The 22251-nt window shown below is 46.7% G+C and overlaps 1 protein-coding gene across 1 annotated transcript in view; it reads left to right on the top strand.

Annotated features, from left to right (window-relative positions):
- LOC144169239 (uncharacterized) overlaps positions 1–21991 on the top strand; it is a 122204-nt gene extending 100213 nt beyond the window's left edge. The window contains exons 3-7 of the mRNA XM_077698296.1: positions 4718–4791; positions 5495–5700; positions 11700–11804; positions 16008–16143; positions 19814–21991. Of these exons, the coding sequence (XP_077554422.1) occupies positions 4718–4791; positions 5495–5700; positions 11700–11804; positions 16008–16143; positions 19814–19980 (688 nt within the window). The 3' untranslated portion in view covers positions 19981–21991. The remainder of the gene's footprint in view (positions 1–4717; positions 4792–5494; positions 5701–11699; positions 11805–16007; positions 16144–19813) is intronic.
- Positions 21992–22251: the final 260 nt, after the last annotated feature.

Raw genomic sequence — 22251 nt, 5'->3', positions numbered from 1 at the left:
TCCTAGGTGCCCACATGATCCCAGACGTTATAGCTGAAAATACACCTCGAGTTATAATCTTCACCGATATCCTCGAAGCCATCAAAGCGTTACGCACCCCGCCACGACGACACACTACACCTCATCGTATAAAAGAACTCTGTGGAACCTTCCAGCGTGACCATAACATCGACATACGAGTGCAGTGGATACCTGGCCACACAGGTAACCCCGGGAATGAGGAGGCCCATAGGCTCGCGAGGGAGACAATTCTCAACCACCCCTCGGAGTCTGCAGCGCCTTCTCTTTCACATAACCCTTCCCCTGAGGAACGCAGGAAGACACTTCGACAGGAAAGCAAGAAAGACCTCAGAGCAACGATTCCCGAGCTACAGCACCCAATACCCCGCAACATCCCACGAGCTGCACAAGGTCTTCTAACAAAGGCCCGCACGAGTTACGCCCTTACGGAAGACATCGTAGCTCGCTGGGAACACTACCACCAACACAAGAACGCACAAGTTCCACCAGACCGGCTTCTGTGCTCCCTGTGCCACCAAGATAGACCGACAATCAACCACTTGCTGTGGTCGTGTAGGGTCCTGGAAGGAATCCGAGCACGACACAAGCCCCCTGGCGTCACATGTCTGCAGGATTGTCTCTATCCAAGGAATAACGCCAACGACGTGCTACTTGGACTGTGGGCCTTCGTGAAGGAAGCTTACCTCGTCAACAGAACTTAAGCTTTATCGACCCTGAACCCCTTCCCCTTTTTCCCCCAACAGGCCAGAGTGCCATCCCTTCTGTAATAAATTTATGCATTCATTCATTGTGGTAACGCTTCTTTCTTAACCAGGCATCAAAACCTTGGCGGGTAATTTGAATGTGCCCATTCTCTTTTTTTTCTCCTGCTGCGACATAACGTCGTTCGTTTTTGCCTGGCGGTACTGCGGGTCAAGAGGCAAAATAAAGAGTTCAGAGCTGAAAACGGACACTCCGATAAAGCAAAAATGTCTTTACTGTAAGGCCTCACAAACCTTCCTTGCTCAGACTCGTAATTTATGGCAAGATGAGCCGTCTCGCAGAATCGGGGCTTCAAAAGCGAGCCGCCATTCCCCCAAGGCGACGTTATTTCTCCTCTGAGAGCTGAAAGATTGAAAGTAGCGCAGGTGAATAACTTTTTCGTGTATCTCTTCGTTCTTCGTTGAGAAATAATGCGGCATTTTATTGCAGAAAAGAAAACGAATAAACGGACGCATAACCCAAGTAATTGGGATGAACGACCGACAAGCGGTGCGCCTCGAGCGCTTGAATCATTCATAGTATACGTATTCCTCCCAGAGTCCGCTCGTACCGAAAGAGTAATTGCTTCATTACCCAACATAGAGCGCAAAATGAATCCCTAGTGCTATGTTTACCGTTTCGGGAAAGTTGTTAGCTGAGTTTCTCGTGCGTGGTAGTGTCGCGTTTCTTTTTTTCAGAATTATTGCAGGAGTTGGGACATGTTGCCGAAAAATGTTTTGTTTGTCAAGGTAGGAATGCTTAACGGGGCCTCGTTATTAAAACGACACTAAAATCAAAATAAAAGTTGCTCTAGATCGATGGATTGCCTCACCGAGAACAAGAATATACCGCTCTTAGTCGTAGAGGTTTATTTAAAATGCGGTAGAAAATAGCGAAGACGTGAAGACAGGTGCCGCCGCCCCTGGCTATACAACGAAACTTGCACCGGAAGTGGGGAAAACGTCTGGCATGCGCAACGTCTTTCCTGGCTGCCGCTGGGTGGCGCTACTCATCCACACCTGGGCGAGTAGCGCCCAGCAAGTAGCGTCAGAAGGACAACACTTTTTTCTTCAACAAAGTGTCAATATCGATCACGGGTCCAATCAAGGAACATTTTGCTTAGCGATCCGCAGCTGCAAAGGACGTGGGAGTTCTGGAAAGTACCGAAACCTACGTAAACTGCCCCAAAACTAACGGAATGATGAAATTAACCGAAACTGACGGAACCGCTTGGTACGTGGTTGCTTCTATACCGCTATACATCACCACTACCTCGCTTGCTTTCGGTTTATCGTGAATCAAGCAGCGACTGCAGTCGCTGTTTGCGTCACATTTGAACAGCGTTTTATTCACGATTTCTGAGCAATGTAGACATCTTTCGACACGGAATCAACGCTAAAATGGCGAAGGTAAGGTCAGCCTTTCGTTTGAAACCAACTTGCTGGTTGACTTCAGGTTCTCTTTAACAAGTAAGAAGGAAACAGCACATGATTTGTCTTCCCGCTCGTCCTTTCCGCCTTCCTTATCTTATCTTCTGCGACCGAAGTTTCTGAAATCGCGCATCAACTTTCTGGGTTCAACGTTGCATTCCCTACATTGCCCAGAATTTCGCTTAGCCGATGTGTAACCGGCATTATTGGTCGTTCATTTCTGAGCTACCGCGTACTGGATGATTCTTCATGGCAATGTTCTTATCTTGTTTATGATTTTCTCTTTACCGTGGCGAATACAGCAGACGTTGCGGTTGTGTTTCTTGCCATTCAATATTTTTGAAGAGAATTATTTTTGTAAGACGTGACGATTTTTGCTATCGCACCCACAATCATCACATGTAGGCCAAAACGCGGAGGTGGTGATGGTGAAGACATTTAGTTTGCTTTTCTGTAGCCCGCAAGATATCGGCTCTGGGCGAGCCCTCCGCGTGCCTTATTTGGCATAAAGCCAAAGCTAGGCATGGTGAACGAGAACACCAAACCGAAAGCAACACTCTATGCAATCGGTTGGAAGACACCAGCAATAGCTTCATAGCCCCTCAGTTCTCGCATCAGACCGAAGCTCTGCCTGTTTTCCCCCCGATTTTTGCCTCAATCGTGACGCTACTCGTCACTTTGAAACACTGGCATGGAGCAAGTTTTACCTCTGCAAGGAATAACGCGAGATGCAGTTGTCGCACATTTGCCTTGCCTCCTGACAACCTCACGTTCCGTTGAGCCATCAGCGTGCTGTGGGCTAAGCACAGCGAATGCCACCATGCATATTACAACTCCTGCGTATATATTACTCAGCCTATCAATATTGACCAAAAGGCTGTATCATGAGCTATCGAACTGGTTTTGATTGACAAGTTAATTGATAACTCTGAAGTCTTCACTCTTCATCACTCTCACTCACTATCACTCACTCACTCACTCACTCACTCACTCACTCACTCACTCACTCACTCACTCACTCACTCACTCACTCACTCACTCACTCACTCACTCTCACTTACTCACATACTCACTCTCACTTCCTGACTCACTCATCATCACTCACTCTCACTTACTCACATACTCACTCTCACTTCCTCACTCACTCACTCACTCACTCACTCACTCACTCACTCACTCACTCACTCACTCACTCACTCACTCTCACTTCCTGACTCACTCATCTTCACTCACTCACTCTCACTTACTCACATACTCACTCTCACTTCCTGACTAACTCATCTTCACTCACTCACTCACTCACTCACTCACTCACTCACTCACTCACTCACTCACTCACTCACTCACTCACTCACTCACTCACTCACTCACTCACTCACTCACTTCGGTTGTTGTGATGGGTGGTTGGTCGATCAGTAAGTCCGTCATCGGTGCGAAGCACTGGGTCCCAAAATTTGTGGTTCGGTAAGCATAAGCTTTGCGTGATATCGGGTGTCAAGAACGCCTGATATTTTAAAACTGCATCCCCACAGTTGTGCAAAACAGTGAAGCACGTTTGTATGCGTTTTTTGTAGTTTTCATGCTCTGCCATGACGGCGCTCAGCCAAAGCGGCACCCATTCTCAGACTTCCACATATCGGCCGCAGCCGGCTGTGTTGCCGTCGAACGTTCATCCCAGACTGATACTGTATCAAGCTGGCCGTCGTCCGGTTCCCATGCTTAAGGAAGAAATGGGAGGCCGAGTACAGAAAAGTCCCTTTCCGCACAGTGCTTTGGGCTGTGGGAAATAAGCACCGAAATCTTGTTGAGTGTCGCGCTGTGTATGTCAGCAGAATTACGATTGAAAATGAATGTTCGCGTATTTAAATTAATTATTTTTGAATATTGGCTCTACCAAGCTACTGTCCTAGCAATGTTGTTTTTATGCGCTTTTCTCAGTTGGCGTATTCAGCACATAGGGCCTGTTTATTTTTGTCCCTTAACTTACACTGGTGGTCGCCCGGCACGTCTTCACTCAAGGCAACTTCATCCGGGCACCAATCATTCCGTTGCCGCACTTGCCCCAAATGCACCGCGCGCATCGAGGATATCGACGTGCTTCGCGAGAAACGCAATCGCCTCGCACGTGAGGTCGTCGAAGCAGTGGCCATCAGCAAGAAAGCTGACACGTGCGTGAGCACAGCTTCCGTAGCTCTGACAGAAAAAAAAACTGGACCTTATTAGCGATTATCCTGTTAACTAATCTCGGGAAAAAGAGTGTCGCGCTGTGCCATTGTTGTGCAATGTTTCTTGTATATATGTTCCCCTTTTTTGTTAGTAAACTCAGTTGATATATGTGTTTCCTCCCTCAGTCCTGTGTTTTTCGTTCAAGCTGAACTTCCAAGTCGTTTAATAATTTCACCGTTTCGTAGTATTCATAATATGCTTATCGCCGACTTGTTATATGTTAATGTTCCTACAACGTTGAAAAATGACATTTATCTGAACCGGTGTTTCTCGGCTAACGACGTGGTGCTTTCTCCCAGGGGCACATTCGTGGTGAACAACGAGTACTGGTACAACATCGAGGTCGCGAGCGGCTTCCAGGTGGAGGAATTCCGTAAGGAACCTTTTGCACTTCTCACGTGTGAATTGCAGATATGACTAACTTTATTAGCAGCCCAGTTTCGCCGCGAAAGCAGCTCATGTCGGTGCTGTGAACTTCGTCGGCATGGAATTGGTGATAATTACCCGTCCGCGGTAGCCCAAGGCTCGACGCGTTGACAGGGTTACAAGTATGATTTATCTACACGAAGGCAGCTTTCGTAACGGAAGCGAAATACAATAACGCGGGTGTGCTGAAATTTCGGCGCACGAGAAAGATCCTTACGTTGCCTGAAATCCATCCGTCGCCTTCAGCTACGGCGAGCCGGTCAGGCCTGTTTTAACAGCTTCGGAGTTCTACGTCCCAATTTTATCGTTTTGTAGCCAGTAATTATTGACGCAACTGTGGAGTCATGCAGAGGCTGAGCTTGAAAATTGCACGTTTCTCGGCACCCACCGTGCCTCAAGAGAGATGCAAGGTGTGTCGTTCGAAGCAGCTGGCCGTGGAGGCACTGAGAAGCGATCGGAACTACGTGCCGATATGCGGCCCCCGGTGACTGGAGCTGGCAGTAGCAATGTGCATTTAAGCAAAAAACAACTAACCTAACTTTAAGCGTTATCTTCAAGCCTGTAGCTGCCTTCTTGTATCTTCTCGTCAGTGTCTTCGGAGAAACAAACCGCGGATGATGCATATATAAATGTGCCCAATGTCCCCGCAGCGCCGTCCAAGGAGGGTTGCGGTAGCACGAAGAGCTGCGTGACGCTGTCGAGCACGAAGAGCAAATGCGAGTGGGCCAGCCGCTGCGACTTGTCGATCACCTATAAGCTTAGCGCCGACAATCAGACGATGGAGACGACCATCGGGGGCAAGGCGTCCATGGCCGGCCGGTACGTGGCCCTCGGCTTCACCAACGACTCACTAGGGGTAAGGACACCCTCCAGGCCTCTCCTCGCGGTATGTTCTGTAGTAAGTGGTGTGCAAGCAGTCTTATTGTGTTCATTTGCTGGTTGTGCTAAGACTGCCTGCATCACAAGAGGAAGCATAAGTTCGAGTTTTGGTTCTCTATTGGTGTTGTTTTGCACTGCATCGCAGAGCTAGTGCGTGTATGAAGCCTGCCCGCATGCTCTGAGCAGGCTGGAGCAAACGCGAGAAAAGGAACGATATTACACGGCGAGCGCGTCGTCCTGTGTATTTATTTTTCTGCGTAGCCGTCTTTTTGCGCGCCTTCATTTTTCACAGTGTATTAAATCCAACTCGCCCAACTATCCATCCTGTAGGAAAAAAGATGGTGCGTACTGTAAGGGGAAAGGGGGTAGGGGGTGTGAGCAACGCGCCTCGCCTGCGCAGTGAGGGAGCGCGGCAGAGTCGTGATGCGTGGCTCGCCACAAGGGTGTTTGTGCGTATGATATACAGCGCACGGCCTCCGCTATCAGCAATGGCGCAAGAGAGCCGCGCGGGGGCGAGGAAAGAGCGATAAGGGCATAAAGAAAGCAGTTGAGAGGAGGTGCAGACGAGTATCCCCATACAAAAATGTTGTATGGTCGGCTATAGAAAATCTTTTTTAGGGTTGGCTTTAGCTATTTGGCCCAATATTCTTTAGACGTTTCTATGGGTGTTTTTAGCGAATCGTATCGCCATTCCTATGGGTGTCTTTAGCTTCTTCTATAGCCAGTTCTGTGGTTGTCTTTAGGTATTCGTATCGACATTCCTATGGGTGTCTTTAGGTTCTTCTGTAGCCGGTTGTATGGTTGTCTTTAGCTATTCGTATCGCCATTCCTATGGGTGTCTTTAGGTTCTTCTATAGTCCGTTCTTTGGTTGTCTTTAGATATTTGTATCGACATTCCTATGGGTGTTTTTAGCTTCTTCCATAGCCGGTTCTATGGTTGTCTTTAGCTATTCGTATCGACATTTCTATGGGTGTCTTTAGCTTCTTCTATAGCCGGTTCTATGGCCTTCTTTAGGTCTTCTTTCGATATCGCTATGGCTATAGAAGAAACTAAAGACACCCTTAGGAATATCTATAGAAATGGCTAAAGACAGCCATAGAAATATCTTAAGATAATTGGGCTAAATAGCTAAAGACAACCATAAGAAGGATTTTCAATAGCCGACCATACGATATTTTTGCATGGGCTGCAGCCAGAAGAGAATCGCCACTACTTGAAACTCAGCGACAGCGGCAGCCTCTGGGAAATTATTAACACGCTGCCATGCCGGCATATAGCCTTGCGGATCTCTAGAACTTCTCCGGTGGCACTTAGGTTGTGTGGCTATCTTCATTCTGTAATATATGCTCCATGAACACTTCAGCCATATAGGGGGAGTGCAAGGTTGCGACTGCAAACACATCGCCAGTTTTCATTCACAAAAGGCTTAAACAAAGGCAAACAAGAAAAGCAAAACCAAGGGGTTTATTCATCCCATTCATTACATAAAGGGCTACTATCTACGCTACTTCCCCGCCAGTAAACGGTTGTTCACATACGCCGATCGAAACACACAGCACACGCATTCCAACACTCTGGCTCACGCTTACGTCATTCGCTCGACAGCCACACTACGCGGCACATTTTCCACGAACGCCCACCGAGACACATATACCTACAGGTGCTGGGTAGTCCACAGAAATTAGAACACTCAGAAGTCGTTCATTTCACTCAGTACTCAATGCAAGAAGTTGCAAGTATGGTGGCTAAAATGGAAATGCACTCTTAATTAAACAAAGAAGACGGTCGCACATAATGCAATAATAAAAAACGTTTTCCAAGTCCGTTCAATTAGTTCCTTGTACGTTTTCTCAGTTCGCGAAAAAATAATTATATTTATCTCATCACCGCGGCGAAATCTTCACTTCTGTGTACATTGCAATGCCCATGTGGTGCAGGGTAGCTTGGAAACGTATTCTTCAACACCAAAAAAAGTCCTGCGTTTCTCGCACAATACAGCCTCTTCAGTTCGTAAGATCACTCACCCTGGTGTTTTGCGTACGATGAAATTACTGTCGCGGTATCGCAGGTATCCATTTTCGCATGACTTCCAGTTGATTTTGAATTAATCGTAACACTGTCACCGTAAACACCGAAATTTCCGACCGCGAAAAGGGGCACATTTGCTTGGCGTCACACCATCAACACGAACACATTGCAGTCGAGTCGTAAATTTGCAACATTAGGCAACACGTGCCATGCCCGCGCACATGAGCAAGGAGACGAGATGTGGCGGACTGAGTACATCCTGGTATAAGCAGGTCCATAGGGCTAGCAAATAGTGCGTGATACGTGCCCATCTTTCGACCTTTTTCTAACTTGTTTTCTGGTCATGATTTTATTTGGCAAATACAACATCGCTTAACGTTATGTTATCTTCATACGAAAAAACTATATCTGTTATCAGTACTCAGGGAAATTTTTCTGCCACTATTATTGCTGCGCGCACGAATACTAACACAGCACGGAACGCCTGACCCTTTTTTCCACGAAAACTTCCCTTCGCACGACCGGGCTACAGCGTCGACGCGCGCGGCACTCACGCCGCACCTCCCCGGCCGGTCGTGGTCCCCTCTACCTTTTCAACGCTTCCCAGAACTTCCTTTCCCTGCCTCCTTCGGTCCAGCTTGGGTCGCTCTCCAACTTTCTCAATGACTAATTTCAAAGTGAGCTCCGCGGGAGAAGGAATGCGGTTGTTCGCAGATGCCACCATATTTCTGACTGCGCCCGCAGGAACGGGGGTAGCGAAAGTTCTTTCCAATTTGCTTCGACGCTGAGAAGTCCATTTTCAGAGAAGCCCGCTTTTTCACTTGACCGCGGCAGCGAAGGGCCACAGAGGAAGAATTCTCCGAACTTATACGTCTTTCGGTCGACGTTCATTCGCAAGCTTTGCCGACGCACAGTATCCAAAGTTGCAACCTGAATTTGAGTGTTAATCTGTCTGTAGCTGCCTTTAATCGTACTTTTCCCATATTGTTGGTTCATTAGGTACCTAACGTTATTTAACTAAAACTTTCATATAACTGGCTGATGAACCTCATCATCGTTATTCAGTCTGTTTTGTAGATGTAGCTAGGTAAATCCTGAGTGTATAAATTACGCGTCATAAGTCATATTGGAACCAGCGGAATAGAATTTAATGGTGCGCTGGAATTATACCTTTATAGGCTAACACTTTTTTATTAGCGGCTGGAGACTTAGAGGCTTATGTCACTATGTAGTTAGCTAAGGAAGCTTTTATGGATGCAAGCCTCTAAATTCTGCGCCAAACGCTTTCCTAATTCCGGCTAAATGTTGCTTAATTGTCACACGTCTAAAGGTTTACAGTTATATATTGCGCTGTAGCCAGCCGCAGAAACTTTTATGGGTGCCTCTCTTTAGCTTTAGGGCAGATTCTCTCTAATAGCTGGCAGAAGACAGCTGAATGGTTCCAATTATGTAGACTTAGAGCTAGACAACGGCCTATATCCAGCCAAATGAGCTTTTATGGCTTTCTCTCTTTAGCTTTAGGACGAATTCTTTTCAATAGCTTGAGTCTGTAGAGTTAGAGCTAAAATACGGCCTATAGCCAGCCAAATGAGCTTTTATGGCTTTCTCTCTTTAGCTTTAGGACGAATCCTTTTCAATAGCTGGCAAAAGACAGCTCAATGGTTTTGAGTCTGTAGAGTTAGAGCTAAACAACGGCCTAATAGCCAGCCAAATGAGCTTTTATGGCTTTCTCTCTTTAGCTTTAGCACGAACTGTTTTCAAAAGCTGGTAAAAGACAGTTGAATGGATTCAAGTCTGTAGACTTAAAGCTAAACAATGGTCTATAGCCAGCCAAAAGAGCTTTGTCGCGGCTGGCCTATAGAACTAAAGCCATAGATTTTTCTTTAGCTGGCTACAGTAGCCTGAATAGCTGTGACTCTATAGACTAAACACACTAGGATGTTCTATAGTCGTCTAAAGAGAATTGTATGGTTTACGTTCTTTAGTGCAGGATGCATAAAGACTTCAATAGCTGGCTATAGCCTAATTTATGCACTTTTATGGGTGACCATAGGGACCCATAGGCGGCCATAGCTCACCATACATTTTTCTATAGACGCCCATAAGGCATTTTTGTATGGGATCCGCGTCCGCCGCGATGAAAGGTACGTGGGGCGCGTTGAAGGTTGCTAGTGTTTGATCACAAAAATGTGTATTTTACGCTCTGAAGCTTCACCTAGAAATTTGGGCTACAGAAATGGATGGCTGCCGCATAATATAGAGATTTTGGTGCCAAAAGCCGATGCTAAAATATCGTGATAGGTTACGATAGCCGTCGGTTGCACTATGGTTGAGCAGAAAGTTGGGGAAACCAGGGGGCCCAATTCTCTAAAAACGGGCGTCGCTTTTAAACGACGGGGTAGCGCCATGCAAATGCATGTGTTCTGGGGTCGGGGCCGTCGCTTTGAGCTGTTCCAGGACCGAGCAGCCCTGCAGAAAAGCACTGTGGCAAGTGCACGAAGCGACAAGCGAAGCGACGGGGGGCAGTGGGTGTCGCTTCGTGCCCTTGCCACAGTGCTTTTCTATAGGGCTGCTCGGTCCTGGAACAGCTCAAAGCGATAGCCCCGACCCCAGAACACATGCATTTGCATGGCGCTACCCCTTCGTTTAAGAGCGACGCCCCGTCGTTTTAGAGAATTAGGCGCCAGAACCGCATGCAACCGGCGCTCGCTGACATGCCACTTGCAAGCCCCGTTTTAGGCTTGGGTGAGTATCAATGCAAAGGTACCAAATCACAACTAGCGTAATGGTTTTATTAAACCAAGCCAAATTCCTTCCTTACATTGGGTATGACATTGCAACGGTGGAAAAAAAAGACTGTCCGCTAAAGCTGTCTTGATTCGAACGAAATGCAAATGTTAAACAAAATTCGACCGTAGGGAATGATATGAATGCATTTCTTGTATTGATCCGCAATTTACAGCAATAACAATGTCCAGCATTGACAACTGTAGGAAAAAAAGACAGTATCTTACAACCTGCCTCATTAGAAATATATCCCCTAACAACGGAAGTATGAAGTTACTTCCGGTTTTGCTGATGACAGCTCTTAAAGGGTACAAAGTTCATACCGAGACTACGTCTTCAATTTCACGCGAATCTGTGATTCCCAAATTTTAATAGTTTTAAAAGTGGGCAAACAAGAAAACATCCTGGTGTTTGCGGGAAGAAAATGGAGGAAAAACTGGGGAAAGAAAAGAAGGACACTCTTGGAACAACTTGTCCTGAAAGAACTTGTCTTGAAACAATTTTCCTTGAAACAACTTGTTGGAGTAACTTGATAGCTACTCTCGGTTGTCTGCGAGTTTAGACGTTTTCGATGGTGCGTTTATATTTTAATGTTTTCATGATTTTGAGGTTTGTTCAGGCATGGAAAATTACATTAAACACTCAAAAATCTGCAAATACCGTTCAGTGCGCCGCACTCCCTCCTCCTCAGGTTAACTGGTTTCTTTGCAATCGAATAATCTCTAAGACGCAGTCTTTACATGTTCTTGCATTGTCATTCTCGTGACGCGTCAGAGTAGCCAACTGAAGCGTTTGCTACTCTGGTGTCATGACAAGGGACTCTTTTCTCCCTCCTGAGCTCCCAATTCTGTCTTTATGTCTTTCAAAATACGCCGTTCTGTTCGCTAAATAGCGAGCAGCACGGCTTATGATGAGCGTTTTTTCAGAAATAATTTTTATTCTGCCCGTGCGCATCGTAAAGCTGTCATTCTTAGCGGTACCTGTGCGCAGACACCTAAATTTAGTGATCGCGGTGCGATTTCCATGCATGACTGATACGCGGTGAAATGGACAATTTAGGCTTGTGCATGCATTCGAGGACCACCACGGTAATGTGTTGAATCAGTGCTTAGATATTAGAGTTTATAACTTTCTTTGTCGCCTCTTCCCGTCTCTTGCAGATGAAAGCTGCCAGCATCTTTGCCTGCATACGAACAGAGATGGGAGCCGAAGTTCGTCACTTTACTCTGCACGACGCCGGCAGCGTTCCTGTCGAAACCAACCAGGTGCGTCACTGAAGCACAGCGCTGCTGGTCACATGTCCTCGCGCTCTGGCACTTCGCCTTGCCACGACATCGGAACTCTTTTCGATTCATAGCAGTTTTTTTCTAGCTCTTTACAGTTTGCATATCCGCAACGCATCCCACCCACATCGCGTGAACCCCGTCCGGCATGGTGCGAATTTCGCCTGCGAATTTTAACCAAGGTGCCGTGCGTGCGCTCCAACAATATATTTTTCCTATTTGCACTGCGGCAACAAATTGCCAAGTGCCCAGCGCCGTTAACAAGAGACGTTGGACTATTCCAAGCATATGGCAATTTGTCACAGCAACGAGAATAGATCGTCTTGTCGTATGAGCGGCGCTGCACTGCGAATTCGGAGGCGACATTCGCGCCATCTAGAACGGGCTTAAAGCCCTAACCACATTGACGCAAAATCACGCGTCGCGCGAGCGTCGTTCGGAGGCAACGCGCGGACACGCAGGAGAGGTCGAGTAACCGCATGAGACCGGCGAAGTCATGCGCCAGCCGCTGCGTCGGCGTGCGTTGCTGGACACGTTTCTATGAACCTTGCCATTAGGTTGAAGTCACTTATTTGGAGTCATTGTCGATTGTTGAACTGCAGTTATCAAGACCCTAGCTTTACGAAAAAAAAAAATGTGCGGGCAAAAATTGACATGCCAGCTGCGAAGTGCATTTCAAGTCTTACCGTAGAGTCTGAACAAAATAAGATAGGATGATAAACGAAGACGCCTTTCGCAAACCTTTACTTGCTACTTGATTTAACCTTGATGTTATATACCGACTGCAGCTTCATTAACGCAAAGTGTAAGCAAAACAAATTTCGGCGGTGCCTTGATGCTGAGTTTACCATCGAGCGTCGTTTGTAGGTTAAAAGGCAAGGTACTCGGCACCCTTTGTTTACCCCTTCAAGAAAAGCTGATCAAACCCTTACCGCAAAAAAAAAACACAGTAAGGCGTTGTCAAGATTCGAACCATGGACTTTCAAAACAAAACCACAAGGCCCAAGCGCCCCACTGCTCGACTACGCCAGAAGACGAGGCGGGGGCCAAGAATTCCGCAACCTAAGAGAGGCTGCCGACGAATATTGTCTGGAGTGTATTGTTTTCGTCGTATTCGAGAGATTTGAGCGGCGGTAACGCTTGTTTCTTACGCACCGATCTTGGAGCCGAGGACAATAATGCTAGTGCTGCAAGCGATGTAACCACAGCCCCCTTATTTGAGTCAAGAAAGGCTTCGCACATCCTCCATCTCCGTATGGCAAGCCACGGTAACCACGAATGGAATTGTGGCGTTGGTAACGTCTGCTCGTCACGCACCGATCTTGCAGACAATCCCCATCATGCTAATACTACAGGCGATGTAGGCGGAGCTTTCTTATTTAACTCACAAAAAGCTATCGCAAATCCCCGATCTCGCGATCAAAGCCAAAACAATCCACAAATGAATGAGCGCTTTCGAACAGAAATAGCTTGCAATTTGTCTCAAGGCAGCCGATTACAGCAAGTTGGAAAGAAATTGATTGTTTTTTGATGAAAGGAATGAGTCTAAAACACGAGAAGGACTGGAAACCCGACCGCTGCTGCCCGCTTTTTTATGCTTTCTCGCGCTGCGTCGACGCCGATTTCCATTTTTGGCGACGCGCGTTGACGCGGGACGACATCGACGCCTGGAAACACTGAAAGTACGCTGCATGTGGTTGCGCCTTCAGACGTGAAATACTTGGCCTCTTTAGCCCTATTGTGCCTCGGCTAGTTAACAATGTTGACGTCTGCAAGTACCGCAATGCGGGCTACTTTAGAGTGGACCGCATTAACACCAAAGTGTGCATAGGAAACAATGTCCAGAAAAAGGTCGCACAAAAAAATGGCCGCGTGTCTGTTCCTTTCTTTGAAAATGCCGACGAAAGACGGCTGTCGACTGGTGCCCCTGCGAAGTAAATGCCTCCCTTCTGTTTCCCACCCACGTCTCATGCTGTTCCTCTCCTGTCTCCTTCCTCCCAAGATAACACACTAGAGACTTGGTCAAGTCAATTTAAATTTACCGCGTTCCATAGCTCCAGGCCGGTTGCCTCGATGGCAGCGCTGCCGTATGGCGGAGACGCGCGTGAATCGAGTCACCCTACTGGAACATTTATAGAACCATATTGTTCTACTCCACGAGCGTTCCAAACGGAACATGGAGCCTATCTAGATGAACCTTTTGTTACAGTTACCGTTTGAGTTCTTAAATGCCGCCAGGAGCGCGGGCAACAGCAAGCGACTGCTTTCTGCAGTTGATGTAGTATTTAATTTGCTGCCGCAGAAACTAAGCATATATAAATTTTTTAATAAGGGAACACTGCAAATGTTACTTTTGTATTGATTTTATGCCGTATATTTGCTCTAATGTCTTGTTCTTGTACAACAATGTTGACAAGTATGAACGTTGCCACCCCACTTAGATGTTTAGATTTGGCTGTGGTTACATAAGACTATTGCGAAGCAACTGTTTCACTTTTGCCGGCTGCCTGAATCGAGTCACAGACAGAGAGACAGACATACAGACAGACCAAAATTTTCGCGTTCAAGTAGCCCAAGAAAGATTATCGTCCTTAAAAACATTGTCTATCGGGTTCTCAGGCGGGCATATATGGACAATCCTTTATTTCTCCGGCTTTTGTAATTTCTTCTTTGTCTTCGCCCTTTGTCTTTTCTTGTTTTCTTTCTGTATTTATTTTATGTAGCGTTTTTTGCCTCTGCCGTGTACAGTGGGGTCCGCTGTTAAAGGGAAACGGCGAGCGCGTGTCCGCTGCGCTCCGGGAAGCGCCGGCGCCGAGAAGTGGCGAGAATCGGAGACAGCCGGCACATGCGCAGCGCCGTAGCAGGCGACACAGCGGCTTCTCACGCCTGGAGCGGTCAGTGCGCATGTGCCGGCTGTCTCCGATTCTCGCCACTTCTAGGCGCCGGTGCTTCGCGGAGCGCAGCGGACACGCGCTCGCCGTTTCCCTTTAACAGTGGACCCCACTGTACTTGTCCTTTTTCGGCTCACTATAATCACCTCCATCTGAGGTAGAAAATGCTGCCGGTAGCCGGACTTATCTCTTCGGCGTTGAATAAGCCATTTCTCTCTCTCTGTCTCTCTCTCTCTCTCTTGTGCCTTGTGTTTGTCGCTAGCTTGTAGCACTACGATTAAGTAAATTTTGCTACCTTTTTTTCGGAAGTCCGGATGAAATACAGACCACTTCTGCAACGGCGGAGGTACTGTAGAGCATCTTCCGGGCACTTCGTAAAAAACCAAGTGCCACATTCATTGACAACCAATTGGCTTTATTTGCAAAGTACATCGCGGCGATTTGCGTACTACCTATATTACTTTGTTGGGCTTCTTGTCAAGGCAGCCTGTGAGGCGTACTCATTACATGGAATCTTGAGATGGCTTAGCAGGCTGATTAAAGCGTCATTTCAAAACTTTACCAAACTGTTGTTGTTCATGTCAATACGTTAAACTTCTTCCTTTCCTGTTATTAACAGCGAAGTTATTCTTGGTCCAGGCGTCTATGGAACTAGGCGTGGTAACGCGTGTGAAGCAATAAATGTTTTCCTCACCACCAGCACCATAGATGTGGAGAAGGCGTAGCCCCGCGAGGGGTGGAGAAGGCGCCAAGTGCAGGGTGCAGCAAGTTTGAAATATTCTTAGACGAGACTTTTATATAAGCAAAGTATTTCTAAACGACTAAACCTGGTGGAAATGTTTGTACTTGTCAATATTGTTCAGCAAAAAGAAAACATTAGGTATATTTGAGGCAAGACATCAATGCGGAAGTGATATTTGCATTGTTCTTCTAATTAAAAATATATGGGTGCTTGGGTTTTGCGATAGCAAAAGAAAAATACCACCGAGGAAATGTTTTGACGTCAAAATAGTAAAAGCTCCCGCGGCGCCACGTCGTGGCAGTGTTTTAAGTTAAAAATTAACAAAACGTGCCAGTAGATGGCGTGAGCTGTGGAGCACGGCAAAATTGCATTTACTGGAACTGGAATCCATTTGGTGGCTTTGAGAAGTTCTATGAACCTTAGCATTGTGATTAGGGAACGCCAGGCAGCTTCGCTGTTCACATCAGCATCCTCGACGTGAAGTCAGTGTAGGACGGTAATTTTTTTCACAAGTGCCTAGGATACCTGAATACTGTTTCCTGTCGAACGCAGGTTCTGGAGGACGTGACAGTCAAACAGGACAAGGAGCGTGTTTGGTGTCGCTTCTCGATGCCAGTGCGCGTGGCCGGCTCCGACCTGACTGGGCATCTTCACCAGCTATACTTCTGGGGGCAAGCAAACGTTACAAGTGAGTATAATGGAGCCACTTTGCGTCCCCGAGGAGTGCCTGTGAGAGGCTATCTGCTTGACTGCATCGCTATTGCGAGACAAGAAAATTTCCAAGCGAAGTTAACGGTGGTCCATCCCGACTGCGATATGAAATGTTAAGCAAATGGTACGTTATCGATTTCGTTGACTTACGTAGTTTACTCGTTGGGATGACTACGAGTTAAAAAAAACGGGAATAAAGCGAGTGCTTGCCCTTTTCTTAACTCTGCTCGCGTTCGTTTGGTCTGTCAGGCTCAGCGCAACGAGTATACCTTTGAGCAAGTCGAGCATCCCAGTTCCTGGGATAATAGATGCCGATTTCAGAAGTGGTTCCTTTCAGACATGAAATAGAGGAAAGCTTGAACTTTGGGTTCGCTCAAGTGTATTAAAAACGGTTCGTGTTGAATTCGTATGCGTTCTGCCCCTACTGAATATTCGTATGAGCAAGGACACCTTCTCCATGACTCAAGTCCTTCATACGTATACCTGTTGAATGCACCCGCGTAACAGTTTCGGGACATGCTTCTTTTTCCACAGATAGAATGCGCTTTGTGGAACAGCGAACAATACGGGGAAAGATAAATTTAAATCAACCTCGCAGACGGTTATCTGTCTGTGCATCTCTACCAATGTGGTGATGACGTTAGCGGCATCATAAGAGGAAGTTATGTCGCCTCATGTTATAACGTCGATTCCGGGGACGCTTTCAGTGACATCAGTGCCCCGCAAAGCAATGAATCAGCAGCGGATGCGGAGCTGATTAATCATGCAGCCGAGTAGAGATCAAAGCTAGCGAATAATTCGCGTAAGTGCCTCGCCACAGAATTTACGGAACCCAGAGATCAGCGACTGGGCACCCAGGCAGACAAATACAATGAGGCAATCAAAGTTCGGGGAATGTAAATTGCAATAGATTCCTGCTGCGATGCAATTACAAAACGCATGTCTGGGGGCTATGTTCATGCAGGAGCCGTGTGAGCCTAGCAGAGCGATGACACAACGGCTTGATATGCGGAGCTGAAGGAGTGCTGAATGGAAGTGTATTCAGTGCTACACAAAATACCCATGCTGTTTAGGCTCCAGTCTCTTTTGCATCAGAAAGTGGGCTGCGTCTAAAGCGTACATAAGTTAACAAAATATAGTGTAAAACACAATTATCGAAAATCGAGACTTGTGCATGTCTTGGCAGGGCCAGCCAGATGACTCCACGTATTATTCAACCACAGTGCAAACGGTAAGACGACAGGACGACAGCAAGAGACCAAACAAAGCGCTGACTTACAACTGGATTTTATTTTGGCCTGAAACGCCAAATATAAACGAAACTGAAGAAAACAAAGCTTAAAAAACAAAGACGAAAAGCAGAAATCCAACCTCACAACTAACAATAATCGGTACGTGCCATGTTAAGATAGTCTAGTTCCTTCTTCGTGAGTGCAATGAAGCTACACTGATGCATCCTTACCCAAGCGTTTAATCTGGGTAGCCTCGCTAATTTCTCGAGCTAGCATGTTCAAGCTTTAACCGATGACACGGCGATTTTCAAATAGCTTCTCGCAGCCGCATCTGTCGCATCGGGGGGCACGATGACCATCCGCTTTATTTTTGACATCATTGTGGTGCTCCCGCAGGTCAGGTTGTCATTGAGACATCTTCTGGTGACCGATGTCGATCGGTTTCCACAATGTAAAGGCAGGTCCTAATCTACGCTTTCCATTCAATCCACGAAGGGCTTTCGGTGCTTTATCTGACCCGAAGATTTAGCCTTCCCCGTACCGTGGTTCATGTGGGTTTGACTTTCTGTTTTTCATGGCTGCTTTTATGTTGTTTTTATTTTTCGTTTCCTTCAGTTGCATCTATATTTGAGGTTTCCGGAGAAAATAAAATCCAGCTGTAAGTCACCGCTTCGTGTGTCCCCTTGCTGTCGTCCCGTCGTCTTGTTTGTGCTATGAATCCGTATGCATCACTAACTCGCCAAACGTTTCACATTGCCGGTTTTAGCCCGCACAGCACACTATTAGATGCGTGTCGCGACACATGGAGCCGCGAAATTTGTTGATATTCAGGTTGTATATGCCAACTGGCGGCGGAGAAGTGGCGGCGGCTGTAGGCCTGGAGTTCTGCGTGAGCTCTCCGCTGCCAATTGCTTACCACAGAAATGAACCGTTACTTTTAACTCTAGCTTTTCGTCTTTTGTGGGAAGCAATCATACTTACGTAGTCTGTATTGGGACGTGTTGGGACCGGCCCCTTCAGAACAGCGTCCCTTTCGCTGTTGTCATTATTTCATGAATGACACGAAAACATGTGCTTCGCATTTATACAGCAGCGCGTAAAAATGAAAATTGGCCGCGTATCTGCTCTTTTCGTAGCAAATGTCGACAAAAGACGACAGTCTTTATCTACCTTTGCAAAGTAAATGCCTCCCTTCGATTTCCTGCTCACATCTCATGTTGTTCCTCTTGCGTCGCGCTCCTCTCAAGGTAAAGACGCCAAAGGTTTGCTTAAATCATGTTAAATTTACCGCGTTCCACTGCTCCAGGCCCGGTGTCTCGATGCCAACGCTGCCGTACGGCGGAGACACGCGTGAATTGGGGCGCCCTACTTCAGCGTTTATGGAACCACGTTGCCCTACTCCACGTGCGTTCCAAGCAGAACGTGGAACCTATCTAGTGGAACCCTTCGTAACTGCTGCCGGTTGATTTCTTAAAATGGCGCCAGAAGCTATAGTGGTACGGGCGACAGCAGGCGACGGCGGAGTGAATTTTTTTTCTGCAGTTTATGAAGTATTTAATTTCGCAAAAATCCAAGCGTGTATGATTTTTTACGAAGGAACACTGCAAATATAACTTCTGTATTAATTTGTTGTCTTATATTTGCGTAACGTTTTGCTCTTCTTCATCAATGTTGACAGGTATGAACATTACACCGGACTTAGACGAGTAGATTTAGCTGTGACTATATCATACTATTGCGCAGGCCGTGTATTACTTTGGCCGGGTGCCTGAATCGAGTCACAGACAGGCGGACAGACAGACAGACAGACAGACAGACAGACAGACAGACAGACAGACAGACAGACAGACAGACAGACAGACAGACAGACCAAAATTTCTGGGTTTAAGTAGCCCAAGAAAGACTATCGTCTTTAAAAAATTACAAAATAGTCCCGTAGGGGGACCCTGAGTAGTATGCGAAACCGCCATGGGGTCGGCTGAAGTTCCCATTAGTTTTCAGTTAGTCGGTTCCGTTGACGTTCAGCTTCGCGTTCCTTCGTTTTAACAGTAGCTTCTTAGCGTAGTTTGATTGAGTGAAGGACATAAGGCGCGTTCGTAGCACATGCTCCCGTCTCGATTTGTAGCGCAGTGGGAAGAGTGCCACGTACCTACCGTTGCGGCCAGAGAGTCGTGGGATCGGAACCGGCCTCCGCCTAACTATTTCTTTTTGTAATGGACTGCGCTGACGTCTGCCCAAACGATGACGGGGCTCAAGAGACGCGCATGCGCAGTAGAGTGCGGACGGCGGACGACGACAACGAGGGAGGGAGGGATACAGCCCCGAGCATGAAATGCTTCGCATCTAATAACCCTCATCCGTCACTTCTCTTCTGTTGTCTCATCACCTATTCTTCCCAACGGTTTTTCCGCGCAGCCGGCCAGATCGAGCTGAGCCCGCCGTACAAGAGGTCCAAGGGCACCATCCAAGTAGGCGTGCCCCAACACAGCAGGCTCACCAGCGCGTCCCGGGAGAACGCGCCGGCGTTGGCTGTCCTCGTGGTGGGCCTCCTGTCGGCGGCGCTCCTATGGCGCACTCCTTAAGCGCCGTCACTGTCGACGGCAGTCGTCAGTTTTGCTCGTATGGTGCGATGATTTTTTTTGTGTGAATTAGCGGCACCCGCAAGGACAGTCTGCTCATCGCTTTACAGCGTTTATTGGGGGTTGAAAAAAATGTCAGGTAGAAACTGCGGGTAGGTTAACAACAGCACAATGAAACGTGCTTGTTTTGAGCAGGAAGGGAAATCCACGCCGGTCTAGGAGTTTTCTCGATCATTTTGTGCTGCAAGCAAATTAAGAATTGCGGTTTCCGCAATGTTCTGACATTCTCTGGTTTTACTGTGACAGATAAAATCGCTGTGAAGCGGTCGAAATTACTGCAGTAAAAACAGTTGATGGCATAAAAGAGAGAGAATGTCTTACGCGCTGATTGAGATTGAAGAGAATGCGGCATTCTCAGCATGAATCAAACCAATACATCAATAAGTGCTGTTAAGTTGCCCGCTGTCTGCGCATCTAATGTGAAAAATTTTGCTTAGGTGTATAGTGGACCATCTCTCAGTGTTTTAATGGGAAGCCGGGTGCATTTTTCGTAAAAACTGTGTAAAAAAAAACGCCGTTGTGTGTGGTTTTTTGAGTCTCTGCGGAGGATGCAGCAGTTCCCGGATATCGAGGAGACCAAGTGTGTGCAAAAAAGCAGACAAAGAACACAAGAGAAAATGGAAATCTCTCGCAGCGAAACACGGCGTTAGTTTATAAACTCTTAACAGAACATGTCAAAATACTTTCTTAGGCTGAGAAAAGTAATTTTCACAAGCCTCTGCCATCTATTCACGCGCTTGAGACGTCTCCTAGCACGGGCATGCCGAGTGGTTATTCTAATCTGTTGGTGCATGGTGGTTTCTAGCTACGTTTAGTGATAGGCATCAGGTTTTTCATTGGTAAGAAACCGAAAATTCAGAACGGTATGAAAGGTAGTTATGATTCCTATTTGTGAGCAGCCCAGCAATCCATATGATGTGTCTTTACTAAGGTGTACAATTTGCAGCGTGCATCTAAGATTTTTAATGGATTGAGCTGCTGCTAGTAACAGACCTTTTCTGATGTACTTATTTATGCAAATTGTTGCGGATCATCAGTGTGTCATTGTTGAGGAGTGATCGCATGTTCACTTATGCTGTATTTCGCATTATTTACGCAAACGTTAAAGGGAGCTGTTGTTCGTCCAAGTAAACGCCGTTGCGCCAATCCAAGTTGGTTTCATGTTTTACACGAATATTGCTTTGCTAGCAATTTGTTCAATCGGTGTGTTATTTTGTTATTCCACAGGCATGCAAGTGGCTTGTCTCCGACTAACAGTAGCAGGTGCAGTAGCGAAGCCAATAAGAACACTCCACAAGGCAAATTTTCACCGACCTTGTAACTTTTGTGAACACTCTAGAATCACATCGGAACATTGATAGCCCGCAGGCGCAGGTCTTGTGGTAGAACGATCACAAAGCAAACTTGGTGCGATCTGCTTCCCTAACCAGTCAGCACCTCGATGTTGCACACATCGATTAGTACGCTTTTTTAATCGTTCTGCGGAAACTGAAAGGACCTTTAAAACATTGAAATGTGTTGTTGCCATGTCAGCAGCTTGAATAAACTGGGCTCCGTTTTAGTGACGTGTTCTGACGAAAATGAAGCATACACAATATACGAGCACCTCGCAGAATTACAGCGTTCAGCTGATTTTTGCACATTCCCATTTACATAGTCGCGTTTAATGTACAGCGGATATTCTCGAGGAAAGCATATGGCGCTGATATGCACTGAAAAATAAAGCCACCACAAAGTTTCTGAAGCACCTTTATGCATGCTTTATAACAGCCCGACAAACGGACTGCGGGGTGCTTTACGATGACAGATTTGGGAATAAAAAGGCAGATGCTGCATAAGCTTGCGCGCATCTTGAAAGTAAGTGCTCAGAGTAGCAAGACAATAGAGAACCCGGCGAAATAAATACAAAAGTCTTGTTGGGCTATTCCACAATGGTGTGGTAAAAAAATTTCAAGAGTGGTTACTGTCCTCTTCCTTACAGGCCTTGGTACATGCATGCGGGTAACAAGTGGGATAAAAAACACATTCGTTAATCGACCAGATTTAGGGGAAATCCCCAAGGTGGAGTAAGATTCTGTGAAGGAAAGTTTGACATCCACCTAAATGTAGCCATACGGCTACAAAGGAAAGCCATACAGCTTTCTCAGAAACTTCGCAGTTGAAGAAAAATTCGTCCTGGTTCAGGATTCGAACCCGGGACCACTGCTTAACCAG

This window comes from Haemaphysalis longicornis, unplaced genomic scaffold, assembly GCF_048455015.1.
Source record: "Haemaphysalis longicornis isolate Haplotype H1 unplaced genomic scaffold, Haemaphysalis longicornis Haplotype H1 scaffold_2, whole genome shotgun sequence".
NCBI lineage: Eukaryota > Metazoa > Arthropoda > Arachnida > Ixodida > Ixodidae > Haemaphysalis > Haemaphysalis longicornis.
The sequence above is the reverse complement of the archived record's forward strand: the minus strand, read 5'-3'. Positions and strand labels throughout refer to the sequence as shown.